We start from the raw sequence: 23263 nt of genomic DNA, 5'->3' as shown, positions 1-23263 counted from the left end.
TTATTTACCTGCCGCATCCGCAGGTCCGGCCGATCGCGGCTCCCACTGGCTGTGGTTCGCTGCTCCAGGCCAATGGGAGCTGCTGGAAGTGGCAGCCAGTACGTCCCTCGGCCCGCACTGCTTCCAGCAGCTCCCATTGGCCTGGAGCTGCGAACCGCAGCCAGTGGGAGCTGCGATAGGCCGGACCTGCGGATGTGGCAAGTAAACAAACCAGCCTGGCCCGCCAGGGGCTTTCCCTACACAAGTGGCGTCCCAAGTTTGGGAAACACTGGTATAAATCATAAAGAGAGCCACTTTTAGCTAACGCTACACTGCTATGCTACATATAGCTATCAGGGGAATGGACTTCTCTCCCTGGTAGGTCAGCATTTCTGGTTAACCACAGAAAGCCAGAGATTTCACCTGAGAGAGGCCAGGAATAATACAGATTAGATGACTACACCTCCTACAAGGCAACCCAGGGAGTTACCCAGGAACTATCTATCTAAACAAGTCTCAGGCTCTGAGAACAGGGAGAACTTCGATACTATGAACCTGGGTCTGAGAAATGAGGTAAGGCATGATCTACATCACATTCAGGAGGACATAACCCAAAGGCCATTTTCAAATACTCCTAGAAATTGTAATTATAGTAATAATGAAGGACCTATTAGACAGCACTCGCTCAGCTTGGCTATAGTGTCAGATACTGTAAGTGACCCCAGATACTGTGGCATATTATAAATGCCCAAGACTGATAGAAAATACCTCAGAAAAGAGATTGCCTTTGAGGAGACAAACTCCTGGGAGTTAGAGTAGGAAGATATTCCAGAAGGAAGGCGATTACAGCTCTAGGTTCAGACACCGTCTGTAATTGTTAATTACCATGATTTATAATAGCACTGAGGCACTTAAACTGGCACTGCTTTTACCTCAAGGAGCTTACAATCTAGGGAATTCTATCTAGACAATGCCAGGGTGAAAATTACAAGAAACCTTCATGGATATAAGGTAGAAATGTCTGGGGGAGCTGTGCCATTATGGGCAGTATTCTTATATGGGTGAATTTGGGAGTGGGGTTAGTTGATTACAGTTAACAGGTCATGTGTTGCTTGGTTTTACATATTTGGTTTGTCCCAAAAGGTTTTTTATTTCAATTTGCTTGTCTTGGTTTTAGAGATGGTTCGTTTCCAGAACATAGCTGACAGCACCAAAGTGGAGGCTAGAGGAGGAAAGCTACCCAAAAGAACTGAGTTTTGGGGAGAGATTGGAAGGAGGAGCGTGAGAACACCTGATGAATAGGACAGGGAAGCAGTTCCAGCCACAGGGATAATGTGAGGAAAGGTACCAAACTGACTGAGGATCTTGGCCAGAGTCACAAGTTGGGGAAGAAAACAAAGTGAGCATCAAGGAGAAGAGTATAAGTGGTGTGAGAAGAGGAAATAAAGGCTGAGATGTTGGCAGCACAAAAACATGCAGAACCTTGAAGGAGCCTGTGAAGATATACAAAGAGGGGAGTGCAATAGTCTTGATCAGTGGTGGGCAACCTGTGGCCCATGCCGTTTCCCGCAGCTCCCACTGGCTGGGAACGGCGAACCACAGCCACTGGGAGCTGTGGGTGGCTATGCAAATGTAAACAAACTGTCTGGTGGCCCACCAGCGGATTACCCTGATGGGTCATGTGTGGCCCGCAGGCCACAGGTTGCCCACCACTGGTCTCGATGGTGAGAGTGGAAGATGATTTTAGCAGTAGTGTGTTGGTGGACAGGAGAAGAGAAAGGCAGGGAGGCCAGAGAGGAGGTCAAGGCATGAACCGCAGTTCTGAGAACAGGCATAGTGAGGAATGGCCATCATTTAGAAATGCAAGATCTGATTCAACTCCCACTGAAGTCAAAGGGAGTCTTTCCCTTAGATCAGGTCCTTAGAGCACAATCCCTCACCCACTGAAGTAAATGGAAGTTTTTTCCGCTGCTTTGAATGGAAGCATAATGGGCCCTTTGTTATCTGTGAGTGAAGCAAAATAATGCTGCAAAAGTTGTTGCTGCGTTAAGAATTGTTTCTCTAGAGCCGTGTGTGATATCAGCTGTGATATCAGCTGTTATATCAGCTAGAAATGGTGCAACAAAGTTCAAGTACTCTGAAGTGAGCTGAGAGACATAATACCAGCCTGGAGGGGGCTGGCTCTAAGCTGATATAGAATGAAAAGCTATCATTCCCTTTGAACATGGACCTCTGATAAGTATGTCGTACCCCTAAAATAATTTCATACTACTGGAAGCTTCTTTGGCAGAGAATAGGTAAATAATATCCTTACTGACCAAGGTCAGAAACTCCTCTCACTGATGCTGAAGTGTTATTCCAGAAGGAGCCTGTTGGCTTACTTGAACTTTAATCAGCACAATGTCCTAGCCTGTGGAATGCTGCTTAGTCTAACAAGGAGGTGGCTGACAAGCAGACCTAAGTATTTACTTGCAATTGGCAACCAAAAGAAACTTAAAGTTAGTGGTCTCTCTCCCTCCTGAGAGGGATTTTTCCAGGCTGCATAGTTCCCTGCCTGTACTGTGATACTCCCAGCAAGCCAGACCATCTAAACTGGCCAGCATCTGCACTTCACTTTTTCTCCAGAGGCTAGGAACAGCTGTAATTGCCAGCAGCTACAAGTTACCACACAGCCCTTTCTAGGCAAGCATGTTTATTTTTAAGGTGAAAGCATTACAGTGAAAACATATTAAAAACAATAAAAGAACCTACACATATGCTAATAAGCTTACCAGAGACCACGCACCAACTCCAACAAGGGCTCTGGTAGGAGTCAGTCCTTCAAACCCCACCCAGGGTGTTTCTGTGCTTACCAATAGAGCCTTGCAAATTCATAGGCATTCACTTTATATCCGCAGACCATTTTCGCGGCTCATAGCTCGGATCTGAATACAAATTTTGTATCTATGCAGGGCTTTGCAGTACACACTCACCCAAATGGAGCAGCTGTCGCCCAGCCCTCAGGCTCCAGCTCGGCTCTCTGAGTCACGCAGCGGTGGGCTGCAATAGGTGGCAATAGCCTGCTGGACGTTCTGGGAGTTGTAGTCCCCAGCTTGCTCAGATGGAGGTGGTTAAATACAACTCCCAGAAGGGAGTAAGCGAAGCACCACTTTGAAAGAGGTGTGGTTGTACTTTAAACTAGTGGGTGGCAACAGTGGACACTGTGAAGAAAGTAGTTGTTGCTGCTGTCGGTCCCGACAAGGGATGCATGTGTTAGAGCCACTGCAGCTGCGTGGATGTCCGAGCCCTGCACTGGGAGGGCAGCGCTGCATACAAGTGCCCAGAATTGTAGCCTCCCTGCCCAGAACAGGGAAGGAGGTATGGCGGGAGGAGAGCAGGCAGCAGGGCAGGAGGTCTCTGGGGAGATGTGGGGGGCTTGACACAGCTCTGTCACTGCTACACAGTGACCTGTGGAGCTCTTAGTAGAGACTGGGTGCACCTATCCACGGTTTTGCAGGCAATATCCATGGACAATTTTTGCGGATTGGATGTGGATACAAATTTTGTATCCACGCAGGGCTCCACTCACAGTTAATAGCCTTAGATCAGGACCTTGAATAGGTTAGTCTTCCCTTTATACGGCTTGGGCCTTTGATCTTAAGACTCTGGGAACAGGTAATCTGCAGACAAGTGTCCTCTCAAGATGTAGCTTCAAAAGACTGGGATTTTCCTGGCAAAGCCCTGTCACTTCCAAGAATTCAGATCCATTTCTATTGCTTATATTATGCTGATGGTGGGACCTCTAACTTAAAACACAATTCTTGGATTTATTGCTCACTTCCCATGTTTTGTACTGGTTTGGAACAAAATTAAAAATAGTGAAATTAGGTCCAAAGTTGTTTTTGTTAATTGACTTGTCAGTGCTTTTGGGAGGGGAGGGAGTGAATGAAGCAATTCCCTAACCTTCCTATGTTTTGTTGATGCAACTTTAAGATGATATTGGGCTGATTTTTAACCCCTAGTCCAGGAGCAGGACTATTGTTCCTATATCCCAATCATCCACCCTTTGTCTCACTTGTTTATTTAAATTCTAAGTTCTTCAGGCCAAGAACTGTCTATTATTCTGCTTGTACTGCACCTAGCACACTGGGGCACCATTTTTCATTGCTCCCTAGGCACTACCATAAAACAAAGAATAATTCATAATGAAGTGTAATTGAGTACTCAAGGTGCAGGGCAGTGGTGAATTAGGCCCTTGATCTCCATGTTGTAAGCCTCAGATCATCTTGTGCACTGACATCCTTCCCTACTGTATGATTAAAACTGGAGTGGTAGTTCAGTTTTGTTGCTCATTAGGAGTTGACACTCAAAACATGAAACTGAGACAAAACAATTAATTACAATCAACTAATTTTAACTATAAAATCAGAGGTTCTTTCTATTTCTATATATTGCTTTGTCCTTTTGCACAAAAGGGATAGAGTTTTGTAACTACAGTATGTGACTTCTGATCACCTGATTTGGTAGTTTCATATCTCCATTGTTTCTGCTCTTCTTGAGAAGCATCAGAAAGAAGTTGAGCAGCAGGCTCTGTAAAGGAGGAGGATAGAAAATAAGGGGAAAACCTTGGGTGAACTGTAAGTTAGTCAAAAATTGTATCATTAACACTTTATGTGGCTATTGCAGCATTTAGATTTATGATGGTAACTAAACTTCTTCAAAATACTGCGCTTTAATATGTTACTGGCCATTTTAATATTTGCTATGGCGTACAAAGCAAAACCAGCTCAGAAAGAAAAGACCCACATCTTTGATTTAACATGCATATTGTCTTTATTTTTCAAAATCTCTAGCTAAGAAATTAAGATTTTAAAAATGATACAACCTGTTTACAAAAATTAGGCCAAATCCTTCTCTGGTGTGATTGTATTGAAGCCAGTACAGATACACCAGAGATGAATTTGGCCCATGAGTTTAAATTGTTTTCCCTTGTCTTAGTACTCCTTTTTTCATAGGTATTTCTGGAAATGTAAGCTGTACATGACTGTTTAGAAATTGTATTCATTGTGGATGCAAGGCTTTAAAAACACACCTTCCAAATTATAGGGTAAATACATTGTGAACAAGTCTACCTTCTGCATTGTTCTAAACTGAAAGATGCACCAAAAATTACAGCTGTGCCATAATAAATCCATGCTATTTTGCTTTAATCTATTATAGTTATAAGGTGTGTGATGTGCACAGATATGAATGTAAGCTACTGAAATCCAGTCACTCTAATGTGTTTCTGAATTAGGAGAGGAAGTTTGCAAAGTGCAAGAAAGCAGAAGAAAGGAAGAAGCATAGGCAGCGGTAAAAGACAGGCAGGCTGAGCAGTGTGATTCTTTGAAAGTACTTCTCTTGTCTATTATGGTACTGCAGAATAATTAATACCTAGGTCTTACACAGAGTTTTTTATCCATTAATCCTTAAGGTGCTTTGCCAAGGAGGGTGAGTATTGGGAAGAAACTAACACGTGAATTACAAAGTGTATCCGCTGAATTATTTCAGTAACTATTAACTGAATAAAATGAGAATGTTATCCTCATCTCTTGAGACATTTCAACCTAGACTTGGAAAAGCTCTGGAGCACATAGTGTAGGGATTAATGCTGAACTGTTAAGGGCAGAGAAAAGTTGACTGAACTCAGGGCCAGTTTGCAGTCAGTGTGCAAGGAAGAGAATAGATGTAGGTGAGATAGCACCTGTGTTGCAGATATTTAAATGACTAACTCTATTGGGATGAAATATACTTTATACTGCTGTATTAGGGTGTTCCTGATTAAGTTCCTTGTCCTGAGGGCCAATGTCCGGTTGTTGAAGCCCCACATTTAGGTCTGATAATAAATAAAACCTAATATTGATAATTAAATAAATAATCCCCCCCCCCAAAAAAAAGAGCTAGGGCAGAACTGCAAAGTGAAACGGACACGAAACTAACCAGGGCTTGCCCTGCTTCTCACGCTGGTTGCCCAGCCCGCGTGGAGCCGCTGTCAGCAGGAAATATGAGATGGCAGCGCCCCAGGCAACAGCGAGATGAGAACTCCCGAAGAAGAAAAGCTGGGGGATGGGCAGGCAGAGACAGGAGGGGGGGTGCAAAGTTTTTTTTGGGGTATATCTAATTGGGATAAATGCAGGCTGGGGGAGGCTACTCCAACATCCCCCGCATTAGGCAGGCGTGAGGATCCCAATGCTTCCCAACCACCCGTCTCCGGACACCAGCTGGTCTAAGCTCTTTTACCTGCCCAGCCTTCCCCCCCTCCCCCCGCCGGTTAATTTATTCTCTTCTTCCCTTCCCCTCCCAACAAGCCCCAAGCATCTTATTTCATGTCCTTCCCCGAGTCCCTCCACTACCCTACTCCCCACCGCTTTCCCTCGATACCCCTGGCTCCCCACCCCAGCCTTGCTTCAGCAGGGCACATGGGATAGGGGCTCCCACCGCACCCCCACCCCTGCCCCAGTGGGGGAGCACCCGGAGAGGGAAATCACTGACTGTTCTCCGTGAGAAATGCCCCACACCAAGTTGCACAAAACATGGCATCCCTGATAAATAAATATGACCTGGCATAATAAGATACCACAGTGCGGCACATGTGTACAATACAGCCAACCCACGTGTGTGACACACTATTTCTTTGCAGGACACACACACACACACGTCCTGCCCCACAGCGGGGTATTGGAGGGGTCTGTCCCTCGGGTCCATCTCCCACGTTTCTACACAGCTCAGTGGTTCTCGCTGCGGCTGCCAATGACAACACACTCCCCCCGTGCAATGGTTTGTCAGGACTCCCTACGGGGGGGGGGGAATCGCCCTTTTAATCGGTGCAACGCGAAACTTGGCTGCAGCACCAGGGCAGAGTGTGGCCTGACCCCCCTCCTGCCCTGCAGAATAAGCTCCAGGGAGAACTGAGTGCCGGGGTATTCAGTGCGCTCCACTCCCCCCGCCAGGGAGGGACCGACGGTTTACGTCAGCAGGAACAAAGGGTGGGACTTCGGCAGCAGCACATTATCCCGTATGCGGGTGTCTCCCTTTGCTGCGGTGAGGAGTTGGGCTCAAGGCTGTTTCACTTCCATTCCAGCTGCGTCTGCAAAGGTGGAAGAAGAAGCCCGGACTTCACTGTTTTGCTGTCGGCTGATTGCTGCTGTTGAGCGCATGACAGGAAAGCACAGGGGCCTTGGAGAGAAAACTCACAGCCAGCAGCGAGGCCTGCGTGCCACTGAAGCAGACCAGCCAGTAAGTAGCAAGCAATGGGTGCCGGGTGGAGAGGGGCTTTATTAACTATAGCACAGACATTCTGAATGTAAAGGGTGGGCCTAGGGGAACCCGCATACGGTTATTTCGTTGTTGTTGTTTTGTTTTCCCCCCTCCTGAACTGCTTCTTGTGCAAATATTTTCTCTGTGTTGTACTGTTTGCTCTTGTGAGGAGGAGGAAATGGGCATTAGCGTTAACTAACAGCTGGTTTTGGTTACGTGCTTAGAAAGCTTCTATCTTGGAAGTATGATGTCATTGCATGAAGTCAGGGGAGTTCTGAATGTAGCTGGGGTGGGGTGAGTGTGTTTTGTTTTGTCTTTTTTTGTGGGGAGTTTAGAGAGGAAATGTTTCTGGGGCTTTCTCTTCACACCAGTGTAACTATGCTTATGTTAATGGACCTGTGTCTCCACTTCCTTACATGTTGCATACATCAGTGCAGAGAGAGTGTAATATTGTATCAAATGAGGATCCTTAACTCCCACTCGTCCAAGATGCAAGGCAGTGGATTTGCTCTGGTGTAAATGATAATAAAAATCAGCAACATTCCTTTGCTCTGAGGCTATGAGGATATTTCCCCCCTTTTCTGTGATGTATTATATTGGGGAGCAGGAAGGGAAAGCATTTTTGCAGACTCTTTTTATTTATGTTCCTAACGATCCATATGGCTTCCTCTTTTGCCCCCCCCCCCCCTCACTGTGTTAAATTAGATATTCTCTTGGCAGTTCTTCCCATGGCTATATTTGACAGGATGTGCTGTGTCCAGTGGTGGTGCTGACTCCACTCTGATGCATCAGCAAAATGAACTGGTGATTATGGATCTTTTTAAACAAACAACAAAAAAGTTCAGCATCTTTAAACCACATCATGTGGAGGAAGTTTTAATTAAACTTTATACCCCCAAATTTGAAAATTTTGGACTATATAGTTAATGATATTACTGTGATGCTGGAGGAGACAATAGAGAGGTTGTTTCTCGATGTCCTACTCTCTTAGTTAGCTTCGGGAATAAATGACCTTTCGGAAAGTGGTCTAATTCTGTTCAGAAGTTGATTGTGCAGTTCTGTTCATGAGATGACCCTGCAAGCCTTTTGCTCATGTAAATAGTCTCATTTACTAGCATAAGGTGTTGTCAAACTATGCCTTGTTTTTTTGGTGTCTGATATTCCAAATTGCAAACAAAACAACATGCACACCTCTTTCTTCTGTGAGTTGTTTTAATTATGTATGCAGAATCAGAACTATGAAGCAGGGCTCCTTTCTTTTTAATTTTTAAACTTTGAGAAGTTGTATTTATTTTTCACAACATAGGACTTCTTAATACAGAAAAAGATTTTAAAAAATTCTCATTATAACAGACAAAAAGTACATTCTTGTGTGTATCAAAGGTCTGTTAATACAGAACATATAATAAAGAATATTTCCAGTATTATTCTGCTTCCTTATTTTCTTTTTTGTAGCCAAAATAATAAAGTGTGTGTATACACTATAATATCTATATCTACTATCTGTTCACTGAGGCCATGTTATTTGGCACTGAGAATTCAAGGCTCCTTCATACTTACAGGCATTGTAAAGTGTCCTTAGTGTATATGAGAATCAGACCCAGAGGGCTCCACAGGTGAAAAATGAAGATTCAGTGATGCTTAAAGAATTGTAAGTCTGTAGTTTTGGGGGGGGGGGTTGTTTTGTTTTTTCCTTTTGCCCTGGCCCCCTTCTTATGTCCATGGTACTTGTTGCTCTTCGCACTTGAAATGTGAACCTTGTTAGAAGCAATAAACATTGGTCATATTACAATTGCAGATAAACTGTCGAATTATTTTAACAGTGTGTTGACAATATTGACACTAGTGTTAGCAAAACATCTCAACCGAGTCTTCCTGAGGGATGATTTAGAAAGACAATGGAAGACTTGAAGATTTAAAAAAAAGTGTGTATTCTATGTATGTAGAAGCAACAGGAAGGGAAGAAAGACCAATAAGGACAAAGTCTTTACTGTAGTGAAACTAGTGAGCTTTCATAAATGACTTCTTCAAGAATATCTGTGCCTGTGCTTTATTTATTTATATTATATACATATGCGCGCACACACACAGAGCCATTCTTTACAAGTCTCCTTTCTTGTTTTAATTTCAGATGGGTACCTGCTCTATGTAATGGCACGGGCTCAGCAGCCTTAAGTAGACCAACGTGTGAGTAAGAAGCTTCAGACTCCCTCCCAATATTTTGAAGTATAGAAGGAAGAAATGAATCTTGCCAATGATGGTGCAATGTCCAGAGCCATATTTGACTGGGACTATGTTCTGTGGGAAGTTCGTTTGACATTACTAGCAGCTGGTTTTTTCATCTACCTGGGAGTATTTCTTCTAGCTCACTGGCTGTCCTCATGGATCAGTGCTACTTATCGTGCTTTGTCAGCAAAGGAGAAGGTCTTCTGGAATATGACTATCACACGTGGCGTGTTTGGAGTTCAGAGTTGCATAGCTGGGTTGTGGGCCATGCTCATAGATCCAGTTTTTCAAGCTGACAAAGTGTATTCACAGCAAAAGTGGAGCTGGTTTAATTGCTTAATAGCCTCTGGCTTCTTTTTGCTTGAAAATGTAGCTGTTCATCTGTCTAATATTATTTTCAAGACGTTTGATGTATTCTTGGTAGTTCATCATTTACTTGCCCTTGGTGGCTTTCTTGGGCTGATAACAAACATAAAATCTGGACACTATCTACCCCTGATTGGACTGCTACTTGAGATGAGCACTCCTTCAACCTGCTTCTCCTGGGTACTTTTAAAGGTAAGAACTTGTTAATGATCTTGTTTTAATTACTGGTGATAGAAGTTTCCTTTAAAAATGTTGCCCTTTCACTCCCCTCCCCACAAATATGCATATCTGCAAACAAATAAATAATGGTCTCCAAATTTGGAGATAAGTTCTGGGATCAAGGTAGATTTTTTTTTTTCTCTTCTAAACTGGAAATGAATTGACCAAGGGAATCCTTAATTATAACACCCTAAAAATAGTTAACTAATGTAAAACAAAAATATATTTATTTATTTATTTTTACCTATTTCATAACAAAGAAACAAAATGAAAGAGATTTAAAAAAAATAGTTTTCTGACTCACTTTTTGGAATCCAGTGCATAGGACCAAAGATTAGATGATTAAATTCAAATTTTGGAAGATTTTTTATTAAGTCTAAATAGTACCATGAGAATGGCTCATCAGGTCCAATAACTGTAATCTAGGCCTTAACATTATTGCTGGAGAATAAAGATGTGTGCTCACACACATGAGTGTTTATGTATGTTTTATATCCTCTGTGGATGTGGGGAAGGGAGAATAGACTTGAAGAGATCTGCCATGCTTGTAGGGAGAGAAGAAAACAGCCCTGCTTCCCAAGCCTTAATCAGTTCCAAAGGGTATGTCTTAGGGTACGTCTATACTTACCTCCGGGTAAGCAATCGATCCCGGAAGTGCTCGCCGTCGACACCGGTACTCCTGCTCCACAAGAGGAGTACGCGGAGTTGACGGGGGAGCCTGCCTGCCGCGTGTGGACCCGTGGTAAGTAACTTGTGGTTTGAAATAAGATACTTCAGCTACGTTATTCACGTAACTGAAGTTGCGTATCTTAGTTCGAACTGGGGGGTTAGTGTGGACCAGCCCTTAGTGGTTTAAACTTCAGGTCTAAAATATCTGGATTCTATAAAACTACAGCTCACCTCCGCCCTTCTGAGGTGCTTTTGATAAGAACTGAAACGGGGACGTACTTTTTGTGCATATAGATGCTAGAGCAGGCAGAGAGTCATGGTTTGCCTCAGTGGTGTTAGCTAAAATTTCCAGACCCTACTAACCCCCACTGCACTATTGTGACATGTGCTTTGTTTGAATAGTTTATTAAATGGTTTATGGAGGAAGACAATGTGCATGTAAGTGATACTGTACGCCCATTAATGTTCCCTGTAATTTTTTTATATCCATGTACGAATGAATTTTGTTATGTGCACCAATATGGAGCTGATGTGTCGTGGGGGTGGGGCCAAGGGGTTTGGAGTGTGATGTGGGTGGTGCTGGCTCCTGGGTGGGCCAGGATGAGGGGTCTGGGGTGTGGGAGGGGGCTCAGGGCTGGGGCAGAGCATTGGGGTGCAGGGGGGTGCAGGATCCAGCTGGGGGTGCAGACTCAAGGGGTGGGGCTGGGGATGAGGAATCTGGGGTGTAGGCTCCCCCAGGGCTGGGGCCAGAGGACTCCCCCAGGGCTGGGGCCAGAGGACTCCCCCAAGCCCTCTCCCCGCCATTAGCAGCTCAGGGGCTGAGGTCCCTCTCTCTGCTGGCAGCAGCTCCCGGGGCCGAGGTCCGTGGCAGCCCTGTATGTCCCAACTTGCTCCCCTCCCCACCCATCCCCTACTTCTCTCCTCTTCAGGTCCCCTTGGCTGTGTGCCTGGGTGACCCTTTATAGCCTGCCACGCAGCTTAGGGGGAACTTAGATGCCCATAATTTATGAAATGGTTTATAATTCTTGTGGACAAAAGATTGCACATTTATACAGCACCTCTTAGCACTCCAGAGGAAAATGATTGAGAGTATGTGTCTGTATGGCTGTTTACATCTAACACACAGGAAAGCTAAATATGTCTCTTATTTATAGAAAACACTGACTGCTGCTTCAAGGTAAGGCAATTTCATTTCTCTTTGTTGTCTTTTCCAGATTGGCTGGTCTAATACCCTTTTTTGGAAGGCAAACCAGTGGGTAATGATCCACCTGTTTCACTGTCGCATGATCATTACTTATCACATGTGGTGGGTGTGCATTTCCAATTGGAATGATGTGGTGGAAAATATGGGACTTCCATATTTTACTGTCTTTTTCATGGGATTATGTTCACTTACAATAATACTTAACCCATACTGGACATACAAGAAGACCAAGCAGCTCCTCACTCCAGTTGACTGGAACTTTTCAAATACAGCAATGAAAAATGGATCTTTTGGAAAATTAAACGGTGAAACAGGCCAAAAGAAGAGGCTATAATGCTGCAACAGATATTATGGTAAAATATGGCCAGAAGAACATGGAGCAGGTTTACTCCTGAGTGCATGAAAATAGAATTATTTACAAGACGTTTATAAACATATTGCTCAGTTGGCCGATTGTTATCAGTATTCTATACTCATTTATCAAAAGTGTTTAAAATTGTTGCTTCCTCTCTCTCATTATTTTTATATATATATAATATAACACAGTCAAAATCTTTGACTCACTCAGAATTTATGCCAGCATTTTTCTCACGTTGGACAGTGCTCTGTCATTTAGCAATGAAAAGCAAGCGTCTATCATTCATTTTAGAATCTCCAGGTGCTTCACAAATAGCTAATTAAGCCTCACAGCTCCTCCTTGAAGGAGATTAGCATTAATCCCATTCAGTATATGTGCGAGATATTGATAGTGACTTGTCCAAAGTTAAATTGTAAATCAGTGGCAAAACTAGAACTAGAATGTAGAACACCTGGCTCCTAGACCCATGCTTTTACCACTAGCCCATAAAATTTTATAATGAATTCTCCATCACTTGAAGTTTTTAAATCAAAACTAGATATCTTTCTGAAAGATCCGAGAGAATGATGTAGGTCAAACAGAAGGTGTGGGCTTGGTGCAGAGCAGAAATCACTGGGTGAGGTTCTATGGCCTGTGTTATACAGGAGGTCAGTCTAGATGATCATATTGGTCCCCAGGCCTTAAAAATCTATGAAAATGTAAAGTACCATAAGAGTCCATAATGAGCTGTTTGTTAGCACAATTTCTAGTGTACGAGGATCCATTGCACAAAATCACCCCAACTATCGGCACTGACTGATAACCTGGTTGATTGGCCAGCTGACTAGAGGGAAGTTGAGCTGTCTTTTCACTTGTGCAGGTGATTCCTCCACATCAAGGATGTGGTTGTTGCCTGTTCCGGAACCTCTTCTATGACCACACAGAGAACTTTAATCTTCAGGGACACCCCTCTGTATGGTAACACTCCTACAACATAATTTAGAAATCTTTTGTTTTTTTATTTAGGATCTTTATTTTCTTTACAATCAAATGACTCGTTGAGGGTGATAATACTTCGCTAGCATCTGTCTAGCAAAACCTTAAATCTTTCCCTGACACAAAGAAAATATTGTTGGTTTAAAGCTAACTAGTCTGGGACAACTGGTTAAAGTAATCATACCCAGTTACAGGCTTGATTGGACCAGTACTGGTTGAGGTTGTAGACAAGTGACTAATGGACTCTTCTGTGCAGGAGTGGCACCTAATGGCAGGAGTGATGCATTAGTTTTAACATATAAAACTGGCAAAACCAAAAATGTGTGTGGGGCAAATCCCATAATTTGACAAGAACTCTGCTTAATTGTAAATTTATTTCCCAAAGTAACTAGCTTCTGTAAGGCACATGGAAGTATTTTAGGTCAAGGCTCATTTTTCTAATAGTTTTGTATGTGGACATGTGGGTAACATACACTGTTTTCCTAATTATAAGGAGAAAGCATAAATCAGCACATTGTATGTAGTGTAAATGAAGCATTTCACTGACACATGCCAGGTGGAATGGGGAAAAACTGAATGCTCAGAATGCTGTTGGGCCCAAGCAGAAATGTATTAGGGAACACATCAAAGATTTGTTCCTGAGATATAGACCCTTTCACTTCTAGATCATAGGTTCAAATCCAGCCCTAGTGATGGCAGTAGAGTGATTATCTGGAGACTGTCTAATGAACTAGGTGAAATATATTTTGTGGTCTCAGTCCAGTTCCCAGTGGACAGTACTCCAAACCCCCACCTTTTTGGCAGTCTCATGAGAAAGGCCATGAAAATCAATTACCCTGTTATCCATAGTGGTGGCCTCTCCAGATCAGAGTAAAGTCTTGTTGCTTGGGCAGCGTGACACACATTTATCCTGTCCTGTAGATAAAGAACTGGATTCCCCAGGGCAGTCAATCAAGCACTTTTCAGGAGCAGAAAAGTCACACACAAAATGTTTGCGAAAAGGGTTGAGGATGAATCAGTTCCTCATAAACAGAAAAGAAAATCTGTGACCCAAATACATAAAGAGGCCAAACCTCACTGCAAGAGGTTCCAGTATTGGGTGCTCAGCAAGTCTGGTCACTTGGGAGCAAGATGCCACCTGGAGAAGGCATGGAGATGAGAAGTCAAAGAATTTGAGAATGTTTTGAAACCAGGAGACTGGAGAATTTGTCGAGGCCTAAGAACAGGAGAGAAGTAGCCTCAGAAGTGGGTGAAACAGGAAATTGGGATATACTCAGAGGTGAAAGTAAGCCGGTGCGCTGTACGGGGGCGGCCCGGCTTGCCCAGTGGGCAATTTAAAGGGCTGGAGCCCCAAGCCCTTTAAATTGCCACCAGAGCCCCACTGCTAGAGCCCTGAGGTAGGGCTGCGGGGCGCTGGGGGCTATTTAAAGGGCCCGGGGCTCCAGCTGCCTCTGCCGCCCCAAAGTCCTTTAAATAGCCGCTGGAGCCCCGCCACTTCCCCAGGGCTCCGGCACCTATTTAAAGGGCCGGGGCAGTAGAAGCAGGGGAGCCGCGGGCCCTTTAAATAGCCCCTGGAGCCCCAGGCTGCTGCTGCTACCCCGGTGTGGGAGGGCGGGAGGAGGAGGGGGCACTTATCCTACAGAGTGGACTGGGGCTGGCTCTGACTCCCTCAGCCACACCCCTTCTGCCCTAGGTCCCGCCCCTTCCGGGGGCCAGAGCTGGCCCCAGCGTACCGGTAAGTCACTGGACTTACTTTTACCCCTGGATATACTTGTAATTTTTGGAGTAGTTTGTGTGGCCTTGGTTTTAGCACTTAGAGGGGCTGTGATTAGCTGTAGTGCTGGAGATTCAAAAGCATATTGGAAGGGTGTTCTCAGTGGGATTAGGCAACTGGGTAGGTATCTCCAAGGAACTGTGTAGTTCGTTTTTTTTTTTTTTTTTTTTTTAAACAATTGGGGAAAAAATAGGTTTTGTAAAACTGAACAGAATAGCTTTTATTACACTGATATATAAAATATATAAAATTTTAATTAACAGCATTTCTTTTTAGGAAAAGGTCTGGAAAAGAAATTTTACCTAAATCCTGGAGCCAGTGTAAACTGCTCAGGACAGGAACCTTGTAACATTTTATACTTCTTAAAGCATCTTGTACCTCAGTGGTATTTTATGAATAATTTTGTTAACCTACCAGTGTTTGCTAGTTCAAAAGAGCCAGAGAGTGAAGTTGATATGTATCTAAACTGAATTTTTATTTGGGTGGAGAAAGTGTTCTTCGGTCTTGTGAAAAATGTAGCTAGGGCATTATTTTTATTAATGTGATTTTCACCTTGATAGTGTACCTTGAGCATCGAGATATCTTGGGTGTAGTATAATTTATTTTACTTTATTTGAAGAGGAGCGGTGGAGAAGAAGGGAGGCTCAGAACTTGTTAAAGGAAAGGATAAAGAATGAATCCCTCTAAAATTATAATCTCAACAAGTAACTTTAAGTGTACAGAATTACCTATCTGTACTAGCTATGTGTGTTCCTCATCTGAGCTGCACTTGTAGGCAGTTTGGTCAGGTTTATTGCTGTTATGCAGATACATATAGATATATCTCTCAATTCTTCTGGACCTAGACCAGTAGCATCTATTCTCTTTTATGTTTCTTTAGTTCTGAAGGATGAGATATTAGTCATGCCTAAATGCTGCTAAGACTTTATTATTGCTGTAGTCCCAGACTAATTGTAGTTCATTTGTAGGTTTTGCTAATGTAAAATGTAGCGTACTCCTTTAGGAGGACCTTATCACACTCACATATGGAAAAGCTCCCATTGACTTCAGCAAGAGTTGGATGAAGCCCTTAGTATGTTGCTGCCATCACTTCCAAAATTTTTGGCTGAGCCCAAATGCTGGCAGGTTAATGTACTCCCTTCCCCAGTTCAATGCTCCAGACTTTATCTTTGCCTTTATCATGAACAGGATTAATCATTGTAGTGCTTCTTAGAGCAGGTAATACCTTTTATTGGACCAACATCAGCTATTACCTCAACCACCTTGTGTCTCCAATATCCTGGGGTTAACACAGCTACAACAGTAGTACTTTTTGTCTTGCCAATACTCCATATCTTTTCAAACAGATCCAAAACACTCCAGCCACATATCCTGGACTGTGTACTTTGCATTGACTTGGTGTTGTTTTCTTTGTTAATCAATGTTTGTTTTTAATTACAAACCTACCATGGTCACGCACTAAGTACATAGACTTCCTTGCCGTATAGATTCCAGCCCAAACTCTCAAGCACTCCTCTAGATTGCCAACAGTATCCAAGACCTGCACATTTTTTTTCTTGTACAGTAATTGAGGATTTATATACTGTGCCCTCTCTTTCTATAACACTCTACTCTTGCCCTCAGGAGATGCCCACTTGACATGGATTTAGAAGTCTATTTAAAATGTCTTTTAAAATACTGAATGTAGTTGGGTTCATTTACAATATAACATGTTTTAGATGGCACGCTGTCTTTGGCTTCTTTGCATCATTAAAAGTATTTTGTGGAATAATTATAATTTGTGTGACTCTTCCATTCACTGTTTTACTGATGAAATGGCCGCTTTTTGAATATTCAACTTTGTCCACTGGTGACCTGCAGTGATTAAATAAGCTTTGCAATATATAGACTAAATGTATTTATAATGTTTTGTTACATTTGATAAGGATAACATCATGTTCAGCAATTGTGAATAACTAAAGGATAAAGGTCTTCATATTAACAATGTTTATAAAGAAACCGGTGAAAACTGCCCATTTAATGATTACAGATCATTAATATCAGTGCAGGGTCACAATGTTTTTCTTTTATAAAGGGGATTAAAAATGTACCACTTTGACATTATTCTTTGAGTCTGTGTATTGTGTATTCCCAGCTGTGTGGCCTGCGTCTGAGTTAGACCCTGATCCTGAGTACATGCATGTGAATAACTTTACACATGTGTATAAGTATTTTCAGGTTTATCTTATCCAAAGAGGAAGAGGTCTAATGAAATAAAAATTACAATTCAATGTTTAAAAGATTTACTATCCCAACCTTTTAAAAAAATAGCATTAACTTGTTTTTAAAGTGTTGCTTAAACGAATTGCCTTGATGCTAATCCCCAGCCCTCCCCCCCACAAAAAAAAACAACCCTCCAGCCAAATAAAAATTTCTGTAAAATCCATTTAGAATGATAGGCTTATCATTTGTAAACTGGAAAGAAGTTTTAGATTGCAGGATATAGTATAAACCCCCCATCATTTACAGGGAGGTTTTAGGGAAAAAAATATAAAATTAAAAAGAGAAGCCATAGCTTTGTAACTGCATGATGGACAGAGGTAAAAGCTGTAGTATCTGACACCATTACATCAAGAAACATGTCACCCACACCCTCTCTCTCCTTCCTCTTTTCCTGAGGGTTTATTTTAACAAACTGCCAACGTCTCCATATGCTTCTGTGAAACATACTGTCTTTAATCACATGCAAGTTTTAAAAAATAACCTATCCTAAACTTTTAAAAGTTTAACATGAAAAAACAGGGTATGGGGATAAGAAAACCCACATTGATTTTAGGAGAACTTTGACATTAACTGATATCTTTTTAGTGAAACAGCTTTGTATCCAGTCTTTGTTGTCGTGCTTGAGCATGAGTAAGCCTTTGCCATATGGAAACTCACTCCGTCTTCATGAGGCATTATTTCTCCATTGTCTTGCCAAATTTCTAATCACTTTTTCATGGGATATGAGAGACAGTAAGTAAATAACATTAGCAAAAGCACTGGGAGGATTGCATACTTGGCAATATTTCTGTAACAGTACCTGCAAAGCAATAATCCCATTTTTTGTTTTTATTTATCACATTGAAAGGCTCCTAATGAATTAATTTTCCCGCTCATGTACAACACTCTACATTTTACTTTTACACAAGCTGTAACCCTAAATACTGTACAGCATTAAATAATACAAGATGGTAGATGAAAGACCTGAGAAATTGAAAAGAATAGAGGTGTTATGGTCACTAAAGTCTTAGTGCAGAGGGAGTGGAAGGAAATTAAAAGACACAGTGAAATGGAAGTGTATGATTTAAAAGACTTGAAGAAAATAGTTGTGTGGTTCAGGAGTACTTTGTGCTGTTTCAGATCCCCACAGTGCCTACCATATTCAGCTCTTGTCAAAGGCAGAAACAGAATACCTTTGGTTTTGATAAACTGTAACCTACCAACAAGTAGCTTTGCCCGCCCACTTCCTGGTTCCCAATAGGAAGAAGTATACAATATAAAAATATGAAAGTTAAGCATGTACATGTTGTCGCCTTACCTCCTTTCCTTTTGATGCCTGTCCCCAGCCTGTTGTGCTATAAATATGCATTGGACCAAAGTGAGAGTGACTCTATAGCCCAGTGGTTAGGGCTATATGTGGGAGACCCAGGTTCAAAACTTGCTACTGCAATGCATATTTAATTATTTATACACAATGGAACATTTCCAACAGGATAGATGGAGAGAGACTGATTCCAGAATAGCCCAGTGTATAGTGCACTTTTCTCAGAAGAGGGAGACCAAGTTCAAAATCTTTCTCCACCTCAGGTAGAGGGGGTATTGATCTCAGCTCTCTCACATCCTATGTGAGTGCTCTAATCACCAGCCTAAGTATTATTAGGGGCACCATCACCACTACCACCTCCTCCTCCAGCTGTTTTGTGTGGGGTTAGCTTACTCAGAGCACACCTACTCAATTGGGCCCCACAGGTGAGATAGCCAGGGGAATGCTTAGTTTGAGGACCCCACTGGGGTTTAGGCATGAACTAGGCACCCAGCTGCCTAAGCTGAGATGACTGTGCATACGTTCACTAGCAGAAACGTAGGCAGCTGGGGACTTGAGCAGTGGCAGTTGAACAAGGATTCTGAGGATCTCAGTGGTGCCTAATATGGCAGTTAGACTCCTAAGTCCTTTTATGGCTCTAGCCCTAAATGTCATAATGGCAGGAATCCATTAGGAAGCAAACCAATATTTTTGTCACTATTTGGCCCTTCATAGGACCAGTGGCAGAACAATAAAACTAGCAGGAGCCAGTGCACTTTTGTTATGATTTCAGATGTACTTGGTGTATCGTTCTCAAAGTTGGTGGGCTGAAGAGATGATATGATGTGCTCTTACTCAGCAGACATTTAGATGATTACTGATATTGCTGAATATTAGTTTATAGATAAGTTAATGACTTTCAGCAATGTATTGAGACATATACCTGAGTAGTCTACATATTTGTATATTGGCTTCATTTTTTTAATAATATAAGCTCTCTGATTCCTAAGTATTTATGCCTTAAAAATACATTTTATTATTATAATACATTCCTGATTATAGAAGGTTTGTCATTGCCATCTATATGTTGTTTATTGTACATATGGGGGCAGCTCCATGGGCTCCAAATCATAGCTCCGTGGACTTTAATGGAGTTATGTCAATTAACATCAATTGAGGATCTGCCGAAGTGACTGCGGGATGTTTGCATGTTGACTCTTTGGCATTTAAGATCTAGAGGCCCCAACAGGAGAAAACAGGGGCTGAGCCTAATTCTGAAACTTCTGCATTACTCCATACCCAGCAATCTGACAGGAAATCTGACAGGAAATCGTGACAGGAAACTTAACTTCAGAGTATTCCAGGAACAGGTGTGAACATTTCCTTTATTGAACCAGAGGAATGATTCTGAGTGCCAAAACTTTGCTAAGATCTTTATAGGACACACAAAGTCTATTTCCCTAAGAACATGCAATCTAGAGTAAAGAGGAAACCACTGTACACTGTGATGTGTGTTTTAAAAAGAACCATCAGCTGTGTTTAGAACCATGGATTTGATGTACATCGCTGAAAAATATTTTTTCTGTTACTTAGTTCTCTTTGGAATAACTGCAAAGTAATAAAGACCCACACAAGTAAACTTCTTTGTAAACCATGAGTGAGAGCCAACTTCTGGGTGTTCTCCCATTTAGAAAACGTCTAAAATAAAGGTCTCTCAGACTAATTTTAGTGCATGGTTTTGCACCAGGGCTGCTTGTTTTTCTCTCCCTTTTCCTTTTGATTCATCTCCTCCGTTGGCTTCTGCATTCCACAAGGGAACAGCATGAGTTAGCTATTTGCAATGGAAAACAGCTTAGTTGCATATAAAAACAGATATTGTGAAACATGTTTTTTGTTTTTTATGAGTCATTGTCCATGAAGGTCAAACGCACATCATAGCAGAATAATCTTTTCTGGTGAGCAGAGCTCAGAATTACATGTTGGCTATCTGTGAAACCACTCTTTTAATAAGTTACTACCTGCTAACTACTTAAACATCTTCCTAAGGAACATCACATCCAAGTGCAGGGTGCATTTTTTTGATGGCGCCTTCTTTAACATAAATAAAATCAACATTATAATTATAATATAAAAACCCCAGAAAGCCTAAAACCCTACCAAAACAAGTGTGCTTCATTATAAGTGCTTCTTCTTCCTGGGAGAGGATAACAGAACAAACAACACAACAGATGTTAGTCATGTTGCTTAATGAACTATTGGAAAGCAAGACAAGGTGGGTGAGGTAATATCTTTTACTGGACCAACTACTGTTAGTGAGAGAGAGAGAAAAGTTCTCAAGCTACACAGAGCTCTTCTTGAGGTCACTAGAAGGTGCCCAGATACTACAGTGATGTGCACAATAGAAGAAAGAGTAGAATTCCTCTTAATTTTAACAACAATGCTTTGAAAAGAGTTGAAATGTTTGACATTCAAGAATAGCATTAGAATATCCATGAATTTAGGGGCTGGACAATGTAACTACTGTAGATTTGTATAAAGTGGGTGTTGTGTATTTCATAGGATAGCTCTGTGTGTAACTATTCTAACAATAGCATTTTGCAGAACAGTAATAAATTCTCAATAAAGCAAATTCCTGCACATACATTTTGTTCTTTTTAACTGCTACTAGTAGTTTTTCCTCATCTGTTTTTGTGCCATCATGGCCTACTGGATTGTTGAATCTGACTGCTGTATGAATTGTTCTCCAACCAGCAAGCTTCTAAACAGTTACTCAAACTATACAATGCCACAATGAGAAATGCAATTTCTCACCATAAAAATGTTAAGTCCATATTAGTAGTATTAAGGTTCTGTATTATATTAGCACACAAAGTTCTTACCCTGGCTTAGTGCTCTACAGTGCTGGGTGCTGTACAAATAAAGAGAGCCCTGACTTGGAGGATTTACAGTCTAAAAGAAACAAACTGATGAATGGATGGGGATAGAACACAAACAAATGAATATTGTGATAGCTGGCAGTTTAGGTAGCTACAACTGCAGTGACACCCACAAGAGGTGATCAGAGAGCTCAGTAAACATCACAAAGCTCACTGGGGGAAGGGGGGGGGAGTAGAGGTGGTTGGGTGCGAAGCCCTATTAGTTCTAGAATATTCTCTATGAACAGATCTGGATTTTTTTTTTTTTTACAAATTTGTTTATTACTCAGAAATGAACAATTTAAGCAAATATATTTCAAACCTACAGGCCTTATCTAACACCCCAAAGATTATATAAAATGGGAAGCTTAAAATGGATCTGTGCTGAGGTGTTATTCAACAGTTGGTACCTTTAAACATATGTTCTGTGGCACTGGACTGTAATTTTTCTTATTCTAGTGTTACCAAAATATCGGGTCCACCTAGCTGAGAGCCAATAACAGCCAGACGGATAAGGAAAAGTTGCTTTATTCTGAAGAAGAAAGGAGAGCTTTGCATCTTAGTACAAAACCTCTGTCTTACACACATTTTACAGATCCTTTATACACATTCAGACAAAGGTCCTTGCAGTGTTAACACTTGATTGGTGGTTGTCAGACCTGTGCTTTTGCTATCTGGTCAGCGAAAACCGGCTTGGGACCAGCTCCAACTACCTTAAGGTCTTGAAGGGAAGATAGTTGAAAAGTTCAGGCTACTGTGTACTTGAAGTGTCTGCTTCCCCCTAATGGCCACTGGTTGACATAAAGGCTGCTCTTTTTAAGGGGGGGGGGGTCACTAGTAACTTTCACAGTCCCCCCCCTTCAGGCCTGACAAATTCAAAAATTGTCAGGCCCGTTACGCAATTTGCGATCAAGCTGGAGAGACAGATACTGGTTTTTCTTATGGACAGCAGAGCTTTTGATCATAGCATTACACAGGCATTTGGCACATTGTATCATTGTCCAAATAACACATAGAAAGAAAAGAATCCGTTTAACAATTGTTTGAAAGAGCCCCGTAAACCATGACCCAAGGTCTGGAAGGAGGTCCTCAAAACTAAAGGTGTGATCAAAAGATAAAGCACGGAAAACAAACAGCAGCATTCTTAATGGCTTGTAAATCCTGCTCAATTAAGCCAGAATGATTAACATAGAAACAACATTTTACCCCGATGCGAGCACAAGTCCCCCCTTAATTGGTTCATATGCTTGGAAGGAGCATAGAGAATGTTTGTACTTCCACCCAGAAAGTTTCCAAGTATGTCTCCATGGCCACAGATCAGATGGTACTCCTGATGTGCCTGTAAGGGCAGTGGGCCAAGCCTGATGCTCTAGATCATTCCGAATGGCCATTAGCTGGTCATTCAGGAAATCCTGAATTTCTGAACATGCTAGATCCCACTGCAATGCCTTCCCAGCCTTAGTGATATTCAATACCATTTCTGTCAGCAACTTCTGGGTCATAGAACTAAGGGCGGAGATAACATGTAACTCACCAATTCCAGCCTGTACCTGGGTTAGCTGTGCCCCAATTTCTCATCATGTTTTGGTTCTTAAAAATATTCCAAACTGCTGCTGCACTATTGGCCCCATCCCACAGGGATCCGGTCAAGTCACTTTTCTTTCTAGAGGAAATAATCCAAGCCCTCTGTTGTGCTAATCTAATGGCAGCCCCTGTGAGCAATTTGGGTATGTAGAGGTGATCTGGAAACTGAATAAGG

The 23263-nt window shown here is 42.1% G+C and overlaps 1 protein-coding gene across 1 annotated transcript; it reads left to right on the top strand.

Annotated features, from left to right (window-relative positions):
- Window positions 1-6928: 6928 nt before the first annotated feature.
- LOC128834049 (protein CLN8-like) lies at window positions 6929-17148 on the top strand. Its single transcript, XM_054022482.1, has 3 exons — window positions 6929-7233; window positions 9386-10038; window positions 11949-17148. The coding sequence occupies exons 2-3, from the start codon at window positions 9496-9498 to the stop codon at window positions 12270-12272; spliced, it is 867 nt and encodes a 288-aa protein (XP_053878457.1). The 5' UTR covers window positions 6929-7233; window positions 9386-9495; the 3' UTR covers window positions 12273-17148.
- The last annotated feature ends 6115 nt before the right edge of the window (window positions 17149-23263 follow it).

The sequence above is a fragment of the Malaclemys terrapin genome, chromosome 3 (genome assembly GCF_027887155.1).
Source record: "Malaclemys terrapin pileata isolate rMalTer1 chromosome 3, rMalTer1.hap1, whole genome shotgun sequence".
NCBI classification, from domain to species: domain Eukaryota; kingdom Metazoa; phylum Chordata; order Testudines; family Emydidae; genus Malaclemys; species Malaclemys terrapin.
Note: the sequence above shows the minus strand (reverse complement) of the source record. Positions and strands in the feature narration are given on the sequence as shown.